At 36.2% G+C, this 20,595-nt stretch overlaps 2 protein-coding genes across 2 annotated transcripts; both read left to right on the top strand.

The window, feature by feature from the left end:
* Nucleotides 1–1,916: 1,916 nt before the first annotated feature.
* Nucleotides 1,917–7,530, top strand: LOC132561914 (chymotrypsin-like elastase family member 1). The gene is made up of 7 exons (XM_060226630.1): nt 1,917–1,995; nt 2,813–2,987; nt 4,153–4,243; nt 4,403–4,607; nt 6,512–6,553; nt 6,940–7,088; nt 7,297–7,530. Exons 1-7 carry the CDS (start codon nt 1,917–1,919, stop codon nt 7,528–7,530), a joined length of 975 nt encoding a protein of 324 aa, XP_060082613.1.
* Nucleotides 7,531–11,554: 4,024 nt separating this feature from the next.
* On the top strand, nt 11,555–20,041 carry LOC132561913 (heat shock 70 kDa protein 12A-like). Its single transcript, XM_060226628.1, has 8 exons — nt 11,555–11,575; nt 13,445–13,507; nt 14,089–14,166; nt 15,395–15,487; nt 15,920–16,216; nt 16,842–17,069; nt 17,748–17,907; nt 18,812–20,041. The coding sequence occupies exons 1-8, from the start codon at nt 11,555–11,557 to the stop codon at nt 19,879–19,881; spliced, it is 2,010 nt and encodes a 669-aa protein (XP_060082611.1). The 3' UTR covers nt 19,882–20,041.
* The last annotated feature ends 554 nt before the right edge of the window (nt 20,042–20,595 follow it).

The raw sequence follows: 20,595 nt of genomic DNA, 5'->3' as shown, positions 1-20,595 counted from the left end.
TATGTCCTAATATCTAATATAGTCATTCATCAGAATGAAAGGAGACTTTTTCAAAGGATAACAATCTTAAAAGCACCACCTTAGCTACAATGTCATCATGCGTGTATATTGTATATTGGCGGGTATACAATATTGGTACTACCTAAACCCAACCCCCTCACATCCATTGCCTGAAAGAAGTTATGCCGTATGTTAAATCGACTGGGATATCAAATTAAGAACATGCCAATTTTCGACATTTAGAGCAGGTTCTGAAATAAGATTAGAATTTCAATACACATTACTCGAATGTTCTCCACACTGTAGTTACCCTGGTTCTAATCTGTTCATATTATATTAAGCATTCTTTTGCACACGTGGTATTGGGTCCTGTTCTTTCATTGACTAAAACATCGAATTTTCCCTTTCAGCGTATTGGGGTACGCCTTCCTCCTTCAAGAGTCATGCGTTATTCATGGAGTGATCCTGTTTTACCTTTTCGCCTTAGAAATAAGACATGACAGTGTTAAATCTGTTCGATTTCCAGTCATACACGACTATAGATCTGTATATAGTCTCCTAATGCTGTATATAGACACATCAACTGTAAACCGCTTTTCTTGGATCAAGAGGGATCGGGATAGTGACAAATATTGACTGGTTAGAGGCCATCGGTTTTTAATAAGTAGAAAAAAACTGTTAATCAAGCTGTAATATCTCATACTTAGATAGTCTTTTCAGATTTATTCAAATATTAACAAATATGAACAGTTGGCTTGTGATTTTTATTTAGCTTTTTTCCCCGAATCCTTTATGTTGCCAAGCAACCTAGCATCACTGACAAGTCCCAGGGGAAACGAAACAACTGCAAGATGTATATTAATGCATTATTTATGATTTTATTCTATCCGTTATTAAATTATTTGGGGAAAATGCCATTCGTCACGTCACGTGCTGGCGGGAAGTATGTTTCTTATTTATTTAAATGAAGCCTGAGGACTGATTAAGGTCAATTTTGTTTTTTGGTACCGCGTTTCATTAAAAAAACTGTTGTTAAGAAGGTTAAAAAGCGGGATTTTTTTTAGCGGGGGTGGGGGGAGGGGAGGGTTGTTTCTTTGCTTTGCTTTTTAGTGAATATTAGGTGTATTTCTATTTGCTCATCGCTAAAAGTCAAACTAGACGACGTTCTTGTCTCAAGTTCGCCAGTATTTACCAAGACCACTGTTGCTTTCTTATATCTGTGTCCGATTTCAACGTTCATGCAAAGATGTTTGAGAAAAATTAGATTAGGAAAACACAAAATACGTGACATCACACGAAGAGCAGCGTTGTGCAATGTTATTTATCCATTTTGTCGTGGTGATAATGGCGCTTTGACATCCTAAACATCTACCAAAGGCCGAGACGCTACGAGTTGTGATTTGACTTCTGTAGTTCATATGCTGCATTAATGACAAAAATCGTCAAACGTTTCAAACTTGGCCAATGTTTATGTCGAATTTCAAATCTTCTACAGCTACGATAAAAGGAAAACGAAATCAATACTGAACTATGGTATAAGTACCATTAATGACTAGTTATTAGCCCGTACTATGACTTAGTCCAGCTGACTGACATCAAGCCTTTCTGTTTTCGGGGTCAAGCACAGGTGTGCACACCTTAAGTATTAATCGTCATCGAAAATCTGACGGAATCTTTTTACCGAGCTTATTAAGATTGACAAAGTCAGCCATCGAGAACTCTATTGTCATTGATGCCGAGGAAGATTGGTGACGCTGTTGTTGACCTCTGGCTAACCAGACAAGGTCACATGGAATAAAAATAAAAACCCGCAGAGTTAGAGCATGGTGTTCGCCATTTTCATGTCATGACTTTGGATGTTATATATATATATACACATAATCTTAGCATTTAAAGTACATTTTTAAGTACTTGCAATGTTTATTGCCATTCCTAATGTGGTTTCCTGCTACTTATTAACATGGGCTGTTATCCTGAGGTGGACGTGCTGTCAAGGTAAAACTTACTTCATTCACACAAGCTTCAATTCTACTTCATTTCTTTTTTGTTTATTTGTTTGTTTTTGTTTTTTTAAGTGGCGCTGCTCTCGATATTCTGAAATCTAAATAGTCTGCGTCATATGCACGTCGTGTCGTAATGAAAAACAGTGACAAAGTGTGAATGATTCATGACAATTTTGATGGAGATCAAGCAAGATGAGAAGGGAGGGCTTCGCTTTACAGAGCATGTTAGTACATTTTGATATTTCTTTTTTAGTTTGTATTGTTATATAACAAAAATGTGGTCACTACGAAACAGTATTCGTATGTATGTAACAAACCTTGCAAATATTTCCAGGCTGAAGTCCCGTACTACAACACTAATTGCAAAAATAGACGAATTCACATGTACATGTTCACATTTACTTCTTGTAACCATGACAGCAACGTCAAACATTATGATTTTTATTAATTTTATTTTTTCTTTATATATATTCATTCAATCGACCAAAATTCTAGCGAAATGTTAAGCTATTGAAACGGGGGAAAATCTATATAGGATTTTGTTTTGTCACACGATGGATACAATAACCTTTATTTGGGACATTCTGTAGTGCAATATAGGATATTGCTGAAGTTCTCAGAGTGTTGAAGGAGTCAATACATAGCTTTAGAAATACAGTTACTCACCTCAACCGTTATCCGAAAACATTTTCATTTTGCTTATTGACTGAACGTCACAAATCAACAGGTATATTAATGAATTGCAAAACCTGCTTAACTTCCTGGTAAAATTTACCAAAGTTAGTAACTGAATCGTTTGATATTTGCAGGCGCCACCACGGAGAGGCCGAGCGTGCGTATGATTATTGGAGGCAGGGACTCGCGGAGTTCCTCATGGCCTTGGCAGGCTGGACTTTTGGTATCGAGGGAAGGTTTCGTGTGTGGAGGCACTTTGATAGAATACGATACCGTCCTCACTGCGGCACATTGTGTCCGTGGACTTACGTGAGTAGACATTTTATATACGATACTTAATTTATTTATTTAACGGACTTTTGGGCTATTCGAATATTCCAAAAGACGAGAAAAGATAAAAAAAGTGAGTAGAATGGAAAAAATCTATAAGTGAAGTAGAGAGTTGGAGGAGAGGGATGGAATAGAGATTGAGTCGACTGTTTCGGTGTTCGTATGACCTTACATTATATTTTTGTGGTCGACTTTGTGGCCTACACGTTGCCCTAACTGAACTTTGACCAGGCCACAACTATGGTTAGCTGCAACTACATGACGTATTCGCACTGATATTTGAACCCGGTAACTTTCCTTCTAATTGGCCATCAGCCATAATTATTCCTGTGCATAAGAAAGGCAACCGCAATGACCCTAATGATTTTAGACGTGTCAGCTTAATTAGCTATCTTTGTAAACTTTTAAATCCCTATCAAATAAACGCATTTTAGATGTACGGATGAGATATAACATTTTAACTGATGTACAATTTGGGTTTCACCCTGAAGTTGGTACGATGGGTGGTATTTTTGTATTATACTCTGTAATAACTAAAACTATGTCTTCAAATAAGTGTCATATTTTTGTTTCGTAAACTTTCGTTAAACGTTTGATTTTGTCACTAGAATAAGCTTATGGCGCAAGCTTTTAGCACAGCTCATTTGTACTGGTGGACCATAATACCTTAACAGATAATAATTTGAAAAAGAAAGAAAAATAGAACCGACAATACATTATGTAGGTGGACTTTTTTCATCTTAGTGCGATCCTGTTGTCACAGGGACACATTGTGTTAGCTGACAATTAGTCTTTTTGAAACATCTTATTCGCTCCGACAAACTTGTCAAGTGTGGATCAGTCTATCAGTTAATTCATTTAATTAATTAATTTATTTATTTATTTATTCGATATCACATTTTGTTGTTATTTCGCTGTGTATAGGTACTTATATTACCTACATTAAGAATGTTTGACCAAAGGAATTTGACAAAAAAATATCGAGAATGCTTCAATTCTGAATCAGATATCTATTTTTTTTTTAATTCCGCATGTATGTAATTAAAAGCTATTTGAGTATCGTGTTTTGAAGAGGATTTGACTTATAAACATATGAATTATAAATATATGTATTTTTTGTTTGTTTTTGTTTTTTCCTGACCAGGCCTGACAGAATAACAGTAGTTTTGGGAGATTACAACCGTGACATCCCAGAGGGTACAGAGCAGTATATCGAAGTGATGCACACGTCACTGGTCAGTATCTCGTTGTCTCGACAAAGAAATTTGTCCGTGCTGTAGATATCAAACTTTACTTTGTATTTCACGATATCAGTATTGAAATTCATGACATTTAAATCCCAGCAAATACTCACTACGTCTGTCTAGCCCTTTCATTTTGTTGTTTTCTGGTAGCATCCCCTTTATAAGGACGATTTCCTGGGAGGATATGACATCGCCTTACTCCACCTGAAAACCAACGCTACCGATGCCCCGGGGGTGAGGCCAATCCCCGCCCTGGCCAGACTCAAACAAAGGCTATCTCACAACGACTGTTACATCACGGGATGGGGGGTAACACAAGAGGAGGAGGAGGAGGAGGAGAAGAAGGATAAAGAGGGTAAGAAAATACCGGGATAGGTCTTCTGCTGTCACAGTTAGAAGTTCTAACAATTCCACTTAAGTCAGTTTTAAAGTGATCTAATAAAGAAAGTTGACATTAGATAATCATTTAAAGAAAATGTCCCGGGGTTATCACGATCTAAGACTTCCGCACTTCACAGGTGCATTGTCTTAAAGAAGTCTAACATGATTTATTTCAATCCTATTCGAAATAGTTTATTATAGCAAGGACTTGGATGAATCAATATGTGAGTCCGTGATTATACTGTCACGTGTAAGAAGGTAAAAAGTTTGAAATACGCCAGCTCATCCACCCATCCAGTGTACGTATGATACTTGCAACTCACCCACCCTTACATCCTGTCTACTATGATACTTAGACTCACCACCCCTTACATCCTGTCTACTATGATACTTACAACTCACCTACCCTTACATCCTGTCTACTATGATACTTACAACTCACCCACCCTTACATCCTGTCTACTATGATACTTACAACTCACCCACCCTTACATCCTGTCTACTACGATACTTACAACTCACCCACCCTTACATCCTGTCTACTATGATACTTAGACTCACCCACCCTTACATCCTGTCTACTATGATACTTACAACTCACCCACCCTTACATCCTGTCTACTATGACACTTACGACCCACCCATCTATCCTGTCTACTATGATACTTAAGACTCATCCACCCTTACATCCTGTCTACTATGACACTTATGACTCACCCATCCTTACATCCTGTCTACTATGACACAACTCACCCATCCTTACATCCTGTCTACTATGATACTTACAACTCACCCACCCTTACATCCTGTCTACTACGATACTTACAACTCACCCACCCTTACATCCTGTCTACTATGATACTTAGACTCACTCACCCTTACATCCTGTCTACTATGATACTTACAACTCACCCATCCTTACATCCTGTCTACTATGATACTTACAACTCACCTACCCTTACATCCTGTCTACTATGATACTTACAACTCACCCATCCTTACATCCTGTCTACTATGATACTTACAACTCACCCATCCTTACATCCTGTCTACTATGACACAACTCACCCATCCTTACATCCTGTCTACTATTATACTTAGACTCACCCATCCTCACATCCTGTTTACTATGACACAACTCACCCACCCTTACATCCTGTCTACTATGATACTTAGACTCACTCACCCTTACATCCTGTCTACTATGATACTTACAACTCACCCATCCTTACATCCTGTCTACTATGACACAACTCACCCATCCTTACATCCTGTCTACTATGATACTTACAACTCACCTACCCTTACATCCTGTCTACTATGATACTTACAACTCACCCATCCTTACATCCTGTCTACTATGATACTTACAACTCACCCATCCTTACATCCTGTCTACTATGACACAACTCACCCATCCTTACATCCTGTCTACTATTATACTTAGACTCACCCATCCTCACATCCTGTTTACTATGACACAACTCACCCATCCTTACATCCTGTCTACTATGAGACATACCACTCACCCACCAACAAGTCCCGCAGACCAACACCAAACTTTTCAGTTTGGTCTGGAGGGCTCGATGTTCAAGCAGTTTGTCAGTTACGTGCGTATCGATTTTCCCCTTTTTTGGAAAGCTGAAAGTTAGATATAGTTTACAAAAGCTGTCTTTCAATTCAATGAGAACCTATTGATTACATATTACAGTATGTCCGGGCCATTTTTAATTTCATCGGCCAGACAATCTGATATAAAAGATGTGTATATATACTCTCTATATTTGACGTATAGGCTAATTGTCAAGCATCAATTCAGATAGATTATAATTTTACACGTGAATTTATGAATATATCTTATACTTTTCTTTTATTTAGTGACATCTCCGTGCAATCAACTGAAACAAGTCCCTAATGAAGGTAAACAACTTGCTTGGTTTGTTTAGAATGGTGTTTTCACGGAATAATTAACTTTCCAATCATAATATTTTATATGTTATCGATTCAAACCAATATATAAAAATCGATAGAATATCAGAATAATTCGGACTGAAAATTATGTTGTGTGTATGTTTAGTTCGTCACTTCGTCATCAGCCGAATTAAACGGTAGTGGACGAGTTACAGATCATAAATGTTTCACGAGTGTTTTTAAGTGATTAAGTTAGAAGTTAAATAAGTTATATATCTTGTCATAAGGAGAAAAAAGCGTTAAAATTTCAGAGCAATTGCAGTGCAAAGCACATGTAAATAATCTCCATATGAAATACATTTATTTACCTGTGTTCTTATTATTGACATGCGCAGTGGGAGACTATGGGAAACTCGCCACGCGACTTCAGGAAGCAAACATCAACATCATCAGCAACAGCAAGTGTAATTCCAAGAAATTCTGGGACGGCATCGTAAAAACCACCAGTCTTTGTGCCTTTCACAAAAATTCGGCCGCTTGCGAGGTATGTGAATAAGTTAACGTTAAGTAACTGTTTTTATCGTTAACGTCATAACAAATCGGACTAGTGTTTCGTTGTCGTTGGTTGGTCGGTGTTGTTTTAAATGCACGTGTACATATACATAAATGCGCACGTGGGATATTGTTCATCTCCTCTCCACTCTCCAATGTTGTCTGCGCATACTAACGCTATGCTTTATCTACTTCCTAAGGGCGATTCTGGCGGTCCGCTAGTGTGTAAGAGAAAGGGGTCCTTTGTCCTCCTGGGAACGACGTCGTGGGGAGCCGTGTCGTGTCTGGAATACCCTACAGTCTTTACAAAGGTTGCCATCTTCCGACGCTGGATCCGAAATCAAATCCAAGAGAAGAGAAAACTTGGTAATCTTTCCGTCATGAACAAGGAACTTTGTGACCGAGTGACGGAAAACCAGAAACACTCCAAATGACAAATTCCGGGTACAGAAGCGTGTTCTTTCAAAATTCTGTGAACACACAGAAAGTAGCCTTCACGGAGAGCAAGTTATTCATATGAACGAGAGAGGATATGGATTTTATTTCATATCTAAATCTAATATCTTAACACCTTTTTTCAAGTTTTCTTTCTGAAAATAGGTTAAAGTATAGATTTTTAGGACCTTATATGACTGACGTTCAGACTTTAATTTTTGATATTCTCGTTTTCAATAAAACCGTTGCTAGATCCTTCTGAGTCATATGGACTATGTACAGTTATGTAACCAACATATACGTGGAAATAACCAAACACTTGACGTTTGATTTGTCGAGTGTCTTCTCCGACGTTAAATTCGTTGAGGTTTGGTCGGCTGGACGTCTTGTCCAGCAGCCAGATCACCATTGTGATTTCAAGTAACATTTGATGACGTATGTCATCCCCGACAACTTGTCAACCCTTCTTAGTAACCGTTTCTACTAGTCACCCATCTTAGATACCGTTTCTACTGGTCACATTTCTTAGATACCATTTCTATTGGTCACCCTTCTTAGATACCGTTTCTACTGGTCACCCTTCTTAGATACCATTTCTATTGGTCACCCTTCTTAGTTACCGTTTCTATTGGTCACCCTTCTTAGTTACCGTTTCTACTGGTCACATTTCTTAGGTACCGTTTTTACTGGTCACCCTTCTTAGATACCGTTTCTACTGGTCATCCTTCTTTGAACCCGTTTCTACTGGTCAAATTTCTTAGATACCGTTTCTAATGGTCACCCTTCTTAGATACCGTTTCTACTGGTCACCCTTCTTATATACCATTTCTATTGGTCACCCTTCTTAGTTACCGTTTCTACTGGTCACATTTCTTAGGTACCATTTTTACTGGTCATCCTTCTTTGAACCCGTTTCTACTGGTCAAATTTCTTAGATACCGTTTCTAATGGTCACTCTTCTTAGATACTGTTTCTACTAGTCATCCTTCTTAGTTACCGTTTCTACTGGTCAAATTTCTTACATACCGTTTCGACTGGTCACCCTTCTTAGATACAGTTTCTACTAGCCTTCTTAGATACCATTTCTATTGGTCACCCTTCTTAGTTACCGTTTCTACTGGTCACATTTCTTAGGTACCGTTTTTACTGGTCACCCTTCTTAGATACCGTTTCTACTGGTCATCCTTCTTTGAACCCGTTTCTACTGGTCACCCTTCTTAGGTACCGTTTCTACTGGTCACTCTTCGTAGATACCGTTTCTACTGGTCAGTTTTCTTATATATCGTTTTTACTGGTCACCCGTTTTAGATACTTTGGCTACTGAACATTTATGCATTAAAAGTATGTTTTAAATACATATCTGATTATTTTGTTTTGTATTTTGAGGGTATGTAGAAACCTGGTAAAATGAGAATGCATTTTACAAAATTTTTATAAAATAAATTAAATATCTATGTATGATACAAGTAGGTAAAAACTGTAAATACCATCTATATGGACAGGATTAACTGTTAAACGTCTAGTCGAGTGTTTGCATCGGTCATTATCATATAAAAACATTTCCCACGAATGGTAGTGTCATTCATGGATACGTTTACAGTGCCATCACACTGAAATGACATAACTTGGACACGGTAGCTAAACATTTAATCTGATGACATTACAAACTCATTTAAAACTAAACGCCAAGCAAAGAACAGCAATTACTAATTTCATCGACTTGGTTTGTACAGTTGAAACTCGTTGTCTCGAAATCACTTGAGTCGACATTCGGATAAGTCGAAATATTTCGAGATAACGAGTTTCGACTGTATTTGTAAGACAGATAAGTTAAAGTCAAAATGAGTTACATTATTTCCAAGAGAGCTCCAACTGGAAAATGTTTACCTTAACGAGACCAGACAACGATAAAAACAGACTTCGTCGTATCTTAGGATCCATGATTTATGTACTTAAGGATATATAGCCTTGACACACGTATATTATCATAATACTAGTATCAACAGGTGTCCATTGTTTAACTTCTTGTCATCACGTCGCGTTAGATATTGAAAACAACGGAATAGAACAGTTCAACATGGATTCACATTTATGGGTACATCAAAGTGATGAAAATACTTTAAATGGAAACAGATATTTCATAAATTGCTGCCACTGCGTTGTCATTAATAGCATTATTAGTTCATAGATTACTTTTTCTACCATTTCATATGTAGGTTTCCCTTGATTCCAGGTTGTGTCCTTTTGATCTTAGGACAGCTCAAAAACATGGCCATTTGGAATTTGTTATAATTTTCTTGAAATATTTATCGTTCTCAAAAATGATACATTTGTATGTTCCCCTCTGTCCAGAGATACGCTGTTTTGATTTTGGGTTGACCAGAAAAAAAGGAAAGAAAAAGAAAATGCCTGACATGCTAGCATCTTAACAGTTAAAGATTATCATCCCTAATTTTCCTTTGAAATTTCATGTTATTTAAAACAGAGGAAAAAGGAAGAGATCCAACTCTTAAAGGACAAACAAAGAATGGTGTGCGCCAAAAGCTTTCTGTGATCTCTTGTTGAGATTCCAACCACAGACCAAAATCCAACTACCACACAGTCTGTCATTGTTGGTATTACGTGTGAATAAGATAGAAATCAGTCTGAATGCTTCGTTACAGTTTCAAGTGTAGCCTTCTGTCATAACGTGCATTAGTAAAACACATCGTGTCCCAAACTCCGAGGAAATCGATACTAGACGATTTCTTAGTGAAAGAGGACGTGATTTATTATCCTTCTTATAAGGAGTTACGTTTAGAGAACTTGACTTTTGAAGTAACACACCTTCAGAGTATCGAGTCTTCGTAGCATCGGGCCTTCGTAGCATCGGGCCTTCGGAGTATCGGGTCTTCGGAGTATCGGGCCTGCGGAGTATCGGGCCTGTGGAGTATCAGACCTTTCGAGTATCGGATCTTTGGAGTATCGGGCCTGCGGAGTATCGGGCCTTCGGAGTATCGGGCCTGTGGGGTATCGGGCCTTCGGAGTAATACATCTTCAGAGTATCGAGTCTTCTGAGGAATACGCATTCTGAGTATCGGGGCTGCGGAGTATCGGGTCTTCGGAGTAACACACTTTCGGATTATAGGGACTCTGCAATAACACGCAGTCGGAGTATCGGGCCTGCGGAGTATAGGGCCTGTGGAGTATCGGGCCTTCGGAGTAATACATCTTCAGAGTATCGAGTCTTCTGAGGAATACGCATTCTGAGTATCGGGGCTGCGGAGTATCGGGTCTTCGGAGTAACACACTTTCGGATTATCGGGACTCTGCAATAACACGCACTCGGACTATCGGGCGAATGCTTATGTCACGTGACAAATGTTATTTATATTACATTTTAGTATATGTGTATGTACCTAGCTGTGACGTGTACACACATGTCTCATTCCTGATTTACGATCTAGAAAAGGAACTAAAAAGTTTGTACTGCATATGGATTAGAAATACAGACAACATACACTGTATGTATCTATATAAAAAGTAATTAATGTTTATCATAATTTATAGAACTGTTCCAATGTTTACATAGCTACGCATTCCGATCTTACCGAGTAACTGAGTTGTCATTCCTTTAGAAGTCAAGCAAATCACGTGACAGTTACGTGTATATTTTTTCATCTAATCGTGAATGAGTGTTTGGATCACAGAATTGATGTTCCGGGTTCAGCTTGTGCAGTTGTACTATCTTATTGGTTTGAAGTTATTGGTGTTGGTATCATTTAATGAGTTACAGAAATTATGATATGCTGGCTCAGACCTTGTACATGTTTATTAACTATAACACAGTGACACGAAATAGCGTTATATATATATGGGAACCGAAAGTAGTATTACCACATCTAATGTTTTCATTTTCAGTTTTGTTAAATGTTTTCTTTCAGTCAAGTGAGAAAGTACACAGTGATGAAAATCCAGTGAAGTAGTTTGCAAAGCTGTATCATCGGTGCAAGTTGTCCTAATATCGACTTCAATGCAAAAGGCATGGGGAACCAGGCTGGAAAGGTAGGAACTCGGGAACTCGAGGAAATTGTATATGTAATCGTTTCTCCTTCTTTTGAGTTACTTTCAGTAGTGATATTTGTGCATGTACTTAATGAACATATACAATATATCACATTTAAAATTAACTTTATATGTTAATCCCATTTGCTTGATTCTGTCGATGTCTTTAAGTTTCAGAAACTGGTCTAACGTATATTACACTGATGTTTGTATTTACATGCTATATCAGGTATCCTCAGCAATCTATTACAATGTGCACGTGCTGTATCACTAATAAGACATTTCCTTCCTTATGACAAGACAATGTCATGTTTTGATGAGATCATGCAATTCAGGTCAACATATTACTGCATCTTCACTAAATTTATTAAAGTGGAAATTTCCGTTTAAAACATGCATAACCGAAATATATTACATTCATGTGCAAATTTATAAATATTATAGTATTATCTTAGATGTCACAATTATCCTAAAATCAATATATATCACTGGATCTATGTGCAAATTCCAACACACCAGCAATGATTAATGTTCAAAAGTTTAAAATATAACCTTTACTTCCATTGTAAAAAACAAATGTGTGATGAAAGTGAAACCATACAGAGTTAAGAACAATTTGTACCAGTTTAAGTCTAGGAACTGCTAAAAAACCTTCAGTTCGTATCTAGACAGTTTTTTAACATAAGCAGTCCCACTAACAAACATCAACAAGTAGTTCATTGAATGTTAAGACCAGTCAGATTTACTGCACTGTTGGCAACTATTTAAAAGTAGCTAGAAACAGGAGAAAGAAGGCTAAAAAAAAACATAAAAAAATCTACCAGTAACTGTAAATGTGTAACATGCCTCAACTGTTCACTATTTCCATATTTTGTGAGGCCTATTTTTATACCAGCTGCTTGTTAGCATTCTCTGGTAAGTTCCTCATTAGTCTCATTTGTATATGTTTGTATAAACAGATTGTTATTATTCCATAACAGTTCACTGCAAACTCATTTAAATAATTTTGCCTTTAAACAGCTAAGAACTGCTTATTAAAACTACTAAAATTTGATTTGGTATTCTGTAACAGAACAGTTTTCTCATTTGCATATTAACCTAAAGAGAGACAAACCTAAAAACATCATCAATAGGCAGTCTAATGAATGCTAGAGACAGTTTTGAAAAATGTTAGGGAACTGCCTTCCACTTTGCCTTTGGGAATTTATGTTTATTAATGAAAATAATTGTTAAATGGCACCTACTTGTGTAGAAACAGTTATTTTTATTTGCTGATCAGAACCACAAAAATTGATGGAATTATTAATCAAAAGACTTAAGTGATTATTTTTAACATATCTGTCACTCAAAAGTTTGTAAGAAAATATAATGACACATGATGTTTATTTGGATTGTCTCCCTTGTGTGATATACAAGTACCCACAAAAATCATTGTACAAGAAAAGAAGGTCTGCAATAGATAATAATATATTTTTTATAAGAATATCTGTAAGTTTATTTGGAATGCATTCAACATTTTCTGTCAATATTAAAACTATTAAAAATATTAATTTTTGACGAAATAATTATTATGTTTAAATATTTGTTCTACTTGTATACACTCCTCTCAGGAAGATGAAATATGATTATCCTTTACTAAGTTTACTAATAAATGTTTACCTTCTTTACTCATTTATTATTTATTTATTTATTTTTGTTTTGGTTTTTGTTTTGTTTTTCTTTCCAGTTAAAAAGTTTATGGCATTAATAGGATTTTCGAGTTCTTGTATACATTAAAAATCAATAGCATATAATCTTACATTTTGATATATTACCAGTTAATCTGTGATGATATTTGTGATTTAATAAGCTCTGCTATCACACTTACAGAAAAGTAGCAATACAGGAAGTCCTGTAAAGTCAAAAGCCAGTAAAACTAATTCCCCCAAAAAGGTAAGTTAAAAATAGAATTCTGAAGTGTAGAGAAAAAATATATTGACCTGAAAAAATATCATTATTGATTTATATATACATATACACTTGAGAAGGACCAAGGGGAAATGATATGGTGCTTTGGAACTCAAGTACTAACCCCAGCTTTATTAACATTTGGTGTGCAAATCTAGGTCACATGCATGTTCTGAATGAGTTGAACAAATGCGATTGATTCAATTTCAGTTTGCAGATTGATGGCCCTTTGAAGTTTTATTACCATGAGCCTTTTGAGTGTGATAACTTGAGTAAACATGAACAACATTGAAAATGGGATCGGTTGAATGAAAAATGAGTTATGGCCCAGTGCAATCTTATTACCATGAATCTTGTCAAAAATGAAATTTAAGTAAATATGAACAGATTTTTATGAAACTTGGTATGGTATGCAGCCTTATATTGGTTAGATCTCAGAGGAGTTATAAGATGGGACCAATTTGATATAGAATTATGGTTCTGTAGTTTAAATTCCATTCAGATTAGACTGGTGACCATTTAGACCCATGCACTTATTGTATTTATAATTTTACCACATACCACAGATAGGTACCGTCCAGTCCAGCGATAGGACAGCAGCATCCTCGACATCAGCAGTGGCCTCCAAAACATCTCTTAAGAAAGTACGTATATTTATAAGTGTAGGGATTCATTTATAGCATGTCATTTGTGGCAAATTTATTGGGCATTTGATCTACGTCTTACTAACACACCTAATGACTATAGAAATGTTATTTTCTCTCTCTTAACTTAGATTTAAACCTCTTGTATATATTTAGATGAAATAAAGAAAATCCACTGTGTTCATGCCTATTTAACTAATGGTAGTGTGCCTCATCAGCTGAAGGTGAACTAAAACCACACCTTAGATGAACGTAGGCAGTTTAGACTGTCATCTGTGTTTATTAATGTTCCAGTCAACATAATATTATCTGCACGGATGATTGAACTCTTTAGTAATATTTTCAACACTTAAGGCTGTATGCTATCAGACTGTCAAATGAATCTCCATCCCAGATGTGTTTGTCTTTAATGGAATTCAGTAATGTAATATTCCTGTCATAATTACCATCAGACATGTAATGGCTTAAATAAATTCTTGGTGATGTCAAACGGTTGCCTTGATTGTGAAGATTTTGGTATTGTAAAATCTTTGTTCATATCTTATAAAAAAAATTTCATATAGTTTTATTGACTTTGAGTTTGGATTACGATGTGTTGATCTGTTGGTATTTCCTAGTTTTATTGACTTTGAGTTTGGATTACGATGATGTTGATCTGTTGGTATTTCCTAGTTTTATTGACTTTGAGTTTGGATTACGATGTGTTGATCTATTGGTATTTCCTAGTTTTATTGACTTTGAGTTTGGATTATGATGATGTTGATCTATTGGTATTTTCTTGCTGTTTTCTGTTCTTGCTCCAAATTTGCATGTTTTTGTGAAGGTAGTTCTGTATTTGAGGATGGAGTAGTAACAAGAATAAAGTTGATAGACTGAACCATGCTTACGTTCCTTTTGCTGCAAATTTTGGTAAAGCTATGAAAATGCCAATAATCTAAAAACAACTTTTACTATATATACGGAAACATTTTCTATTATATGTATATATATATATGTTTGTGTGTGTACATTTTTAATGCATGACATGAATCATTGATAATTTGATATTCATTAAGCCTTTCTTTGAGTGTTTTATCGAATTATAAAGACGTGGCAATGTTTGTATCCTCTATTAGGACTGATTGATGACATTAATTTATTCATTGTATACAATTTTCAGAAAGTGTAAAAGTGGCATAGATCTGTCAGTTCTTTTGATCTAATCTGATGAAATCGATTAATTTTTCAGCAGGTTATTCAAAAAGATCAAACACAACCAACAAAAGGAACAGACACAACATCTTCCACTGGACAGAAAAAACTTTCTCTATTTGGTAAAGAGGTAATGTTGTTGATATTTAAACTTGAACTGACAATTGGTGGCAAACATTATTATATGATGCTGGCAAGTGCGATTTGGTAATATTTGTGTTGTCAGCAAAACTCTGTCATTTATAGTGACCGTGAATGCCGTCAGACTGTTCACCATTAATATTTACACCTCTTTCATATGTTGCTTTCTTTATGTGGAATATCACTTCATTTCAATAAAAAAAATAAATAAATAGACATTGTAATCCTCAAGTGGAACAGCCATTTTGACCGCGATCTGTCACTGTTTCTATGCCCACAATATTGACATCAGAATGGTGACTGTCATGCAGATATTGTCTGACATTAGTACATGTCTGATTTCCATATCTGTTATTCCTGGTAACTTTACATATTAGGCCTGTATGGCATAATACCTCACTTTATTTTGACTCATTTTTAGAGTGTCAAGAAATCAAATTTGATTGTGGCAGCCATTGATTTCGGAACTACATATTCTGGATATGCATATTGTACAAGAGAGTGGTACAAGAACCCTGGAGGACCCAAAATTCACTTAAATACCTGGGCAGCAAAAACTTCAATGACATCTAAAGCACCTACGTGTGTCCTACTGGACGCGGACAAAAAGTTCAAAAGTTTTGGTTATGAAGCCAACTGTGAATTCCAAGATGATGAAAATGTTGCAGATGAATGCTATTTCTTTAAGCACTTCAAAATGAAGCTACATGAAATGAAGGTGAGAGATCTTGTAATTACCCAAAAAAGGTTTCATCTTCTGAAGCTATCCACTTTTTGTTCTTTGTGATATATGGAGTTCTGTTTTTATTTGCAGTGCACAGATGAAGTCAGACAATATGGAAACTGAAATCTTCAGAATCATTAAGCTTAGGCAGTAGTGTCCCCAATTAATGCAAATTTGTACATGTTTATATTATTCGGTAAGGGGCCGCGGTGACCAAGTGGTTAAGGCGTCTGACTAAATTTTATCACTAGTCCTCCGACTCTTGGTCACTGGTTTGAGGCCTATGTAGGGCAGTCGTCAGGTACTGGCAGCAGTTGGTGGTTTTTTCCCTGGAAACCCCAGATCCCTCCACCCCCCAAACCTGGCTTTTCCATAAATGACCCTGGCCCTTGCTGTTCATAGGATGTAAAACGACAAATTTTCATCCAATAGATAATGTTTGTCTGAAAGATATAAAAGTATCATCAATAATCAAATAGATATTCTTATTGGTTACGAACTGAGCCTTATCAGCTCTTGTTTTGGTCTATGTCGATACTTTTACTGGTTTTTGGTGTAAAGATTCAACATAACAAAAAGAGATTAAGTTGTGCTTTTATGATTATATTCATGACTTCAGGATGAACTTACGAGAGACACGATGCTCGAGTCCGAGAACGGGAAGAAATTGCCAGCAATCATTGTATTTTCAACTGTCATAGAGTTCTTCAAGGATAAATTACTAAAAGATCTGGATTTCAAGGATACTCAGAGTATGTTCTGTCCATCTGATATTCATTGGGTACTCACCGTTCCGGCGATCTGGAATCTTAAAGCCAAGCAGTTTATGAGGGAGGCAGCACACAAGGTGATTATTTATGGGTAAAAACAAACAATGATTCAATAATGATTGTAAACGAATTTGTCAAAGATTGCCCACTTTCCAGGTTTATATAGATATAAGTGGTTTTATTTCCTGTTAAACTAGACAGATTTCCGCCTGGTGGGATGATACATTTTAGCCACTGCTTCTTCATAGATCAGGCTCTATATGAACATAGCAAAAACCAGTCATAAAACATTATAGACAGTCGTTCCGGAACTTAGTAGAGATATCTCAAATATATTAATTTATCGATTTGTGCAACTATTTATATATTGATAATTCATATGCAATATGAATATGAATTCTAAATGTGATGCATACACATAATCTTTCCAATAGAATGGAAATAAGTGATGCATGCAATCCGTCCTACGAGAGAAAAACTTATTGTTCAGGGGCTGAACTCTGTGATCTTCAACCTTGGTGGCCTCATGAATTAATAAGTAAATAGATATACATGTTGGTATCTATATATGAATATCAATACATATATATAATTTCTGAAGAAATGAAATTTGATGTTTTATCCTAAAAGAAAGATTACTTCATGGTAGGGTACTGGTAAATGCCAGGTATCATGTTTTGACCCCTATGAATGGAAGTGCTAAATGCTCAGGGTTGTTAGGAAACAGTTGTACAATTCTTGTTTTCTTATGACAGGCTGGGATAGAGGACAGTCAGTTAACTTTGGCACTGGAGCCAGAGGCAGCATCATTGTATTGTAGGAGGGTGCCCAGCAGTGTTGTTAGAGCACCTGGTGATGGCCCTTCTATAGCCAAATTCCAAGCAGGCACCAAATATCTTATAATGGACCTTGGAGGTATATATTGATTGAAAATCTGACTTATTCAAAGTTATACCTTCATCTCAGGAAACTAAAAAGTATCTTTTTTTCTGAAATAGATAATTTGTAAGTATATTAAAGAAATAGGTTATTTGTAATTTGTATGTATTGTAAAGAAAAAGTATACATTCTGTGATAATTTATAATTACATGGACAGATTTCAAGTGCAAACTTGTTTTATTTCTAAAAAGAATACTTGAGAACTCTTTGAACAGTGTTTCAAAAAATAAAACATAAAGTATAGGTTCACATTTGAGAGGCTTTATGTCAGGTAGTGAAAGTAGGTCACTCTGACCTACATTGTGTCTTTCGACCTACACCACAGAAAAGGCTTAAAGTTTGTATGAGCTGCATTGCCTGCATTACTTGTCACTGGAACTTCATATTCAAGTATTTGTTCACTTTGATGAGGCAGTGTTTCATATATCAAAAGTAGGTCACCATGACCTAAATTTTGACCTTTGACCTACATCAAAGAAAAAGTTTGTCTGAGCTGCATTGTCTACATTACTTGACACTGGAACTTCATATTTGAGTATGGGTTACCTTTGATCCTTGCTCCTCATGTGTCATGTATGTATGATCTGAGGTTCAATAAAAGAATTTGAATTTGAAAATTTTGAATTTGATAAGGCAGTGTGTATTTAGTTTATCAAACATAGGTCACTCTGACCTGCAGTTTGACCTTTGACCTCCATCAAATAAACAGTTTTGGCTCTATCTCCTGTTGTACTTGCTATTGGAACATGATACTTGAGTTATGGCGTCACCTTGGTGAGGTGATGAGTAAGTAGGGGACTGTAATTCATAGAATCATCTTGTTTTTTTAAATAGATTTGTTGAATGACTATATTGCATTTTTATCAAAAAATTTTTTAGGGGGAACAATTGATATAACAGCCCATGAAGTACTGGAGGATGGCTATTTGAAGGAGATCAATGAACCCACAGGGGGCTATTGGGGAGGCCAAAGGGTCAATGAGGAGTTCACACGCTTTCTGCAACGCTTGTGTGGTCAAGATGTCCTAAGTGATCTGCAGGATTCTTTTCCAGGTGATTGGCAAGCTATTGTTGATGAGTTTGAAAGGAAGAAATGTTCATATGATCCTAATGGAGTGACAGAAAAAATCACCTTTCGCATTCCATTAACTCTTGTAGAAGAATATGAAAATATGACCGGATGTAATTTACAGGAAGCAGTCAATGATACAGTATTCAAGGACAAGGTGGAATTTAAAGGTGATAAAATGAGAGTTGACAAAACCATCTTTAAAGACTTTTTTGAGAAATCTACGACAAATGTTGTTCGTGAAGTGGAGAAGTTGTTGGTTGAGAACCCCAAGTTACATGATTTGAGGACCATTCTTGTTGTAGGGGGCTATGCCGAGGCTTTGTTGATGCAGAAAGCCATCAAAGATAAATTTGAACACAAGTACAAAATTTTGATTCCTGCAGACCCTCAACTAGCCATTCTGAAAGGTGCTGTGATGTATGGGTTTGAACGGGATGCAATCAGGTCACGTGTGTGTAAGTACACATATGGTATAGGTCACCAAAGGAAGTTCATACAAAAAGCTGATGACCCGAATAAAATGAGAAAGCATGGTAGCCACATTTACGTGGATGACGCATTTGACAAACATGTCACCAAAGGTGATTTGGTACAATATGGGGTATTCCAAGAGGGAAAAGACTACCACCCAGTAAACGATGATCAGACACAGGCATGGTTTGACTTTTATGCTTCAGATGACAGGGATCCCAAATTTGTGTACGAGCAATCTTGTATCTGCCTTGGGTTTGTGGGAGTGGAATTATCACGTAGAGGACGTGGATTGGATGCCACTGTAACTCTGGAGATCAACATAAGTGGCACGGACATAGAGGTTCGGGCTACTGAAAAAAGGACAGGAAATATCACAAAGGCGTTCTGCAACTTCCTTGGCTAATAGTGAACTCTTAAAAAAAACAAATGACTAACAAAATTTGTTGTTTTCATAGAGAGTTTGTTCTTTGTTGGTGTCATTTTTTCTTCTCTGTCACAAGTTGCAACAAATATTGACAGCTGCATATGTATTTTTACTATAGTCTTAAATTGGACAAATTTGAATTGATGCATAATAGGTCAAAGGTCAAGATTACATTCTGTTGCTCTTGACAAATTGTTCATGACCAATTTTTAGGTCTAACTCCATTTTTTTGTAATTTTTCAAAATATCAGTAACTTTCTGAATGCTGAAGGATTATATCATTATAACATTCACAGACAAAGGTACTGGTAATCATACCATTCCGTGTTTCAGGAACCGGTACATCACAAAATCAGATATGAAAAATTCATTTGAGTCATGATGACATGTAGCAATATTTACCAATTTTCTGCACTTTTGTCATAATCAGTTCATCTTCATTTCTGTCATTAATTTGTAATCTGAAATTGCCAATAATTCATTGATGAATTGAATCATTCCCGACTTCTACCAGATAACATATCCTGTGATATAGAGTAATATAGAATATGACATTGCAGCTGTATATTTGATTCTATCTGAAACTTTGAGAATCAGATGTAATCAAATTGATTTACAAGCCGATTGAACAAGCATCTCTTAAAAAAATTTTGCTTGTTATTGTTTGTTCCAATTTTAACATACAAGATCCTG

This window comes from Ylistrum balloti, unplaced genomic scaffold (assembly GCF_031769215.1).
Source record: "Ylistrum balloti isolate Yb309-2 unplaced genomic scaffold, AGI_CSIRO_Ybal_v1 Utg371308, whole genome shotgun sequence".
Lineage (NCBI taxonomy): Eukaryota > Metazoa > Mollusca > Bivalvia > Pectinida > Pectinidae > Ylistrum > Ylistrum balloti.
Note: the sequence above shows the minus strand (reverse complement) of the source record. Positions and strands in the feature narration are given on the sequence as shown.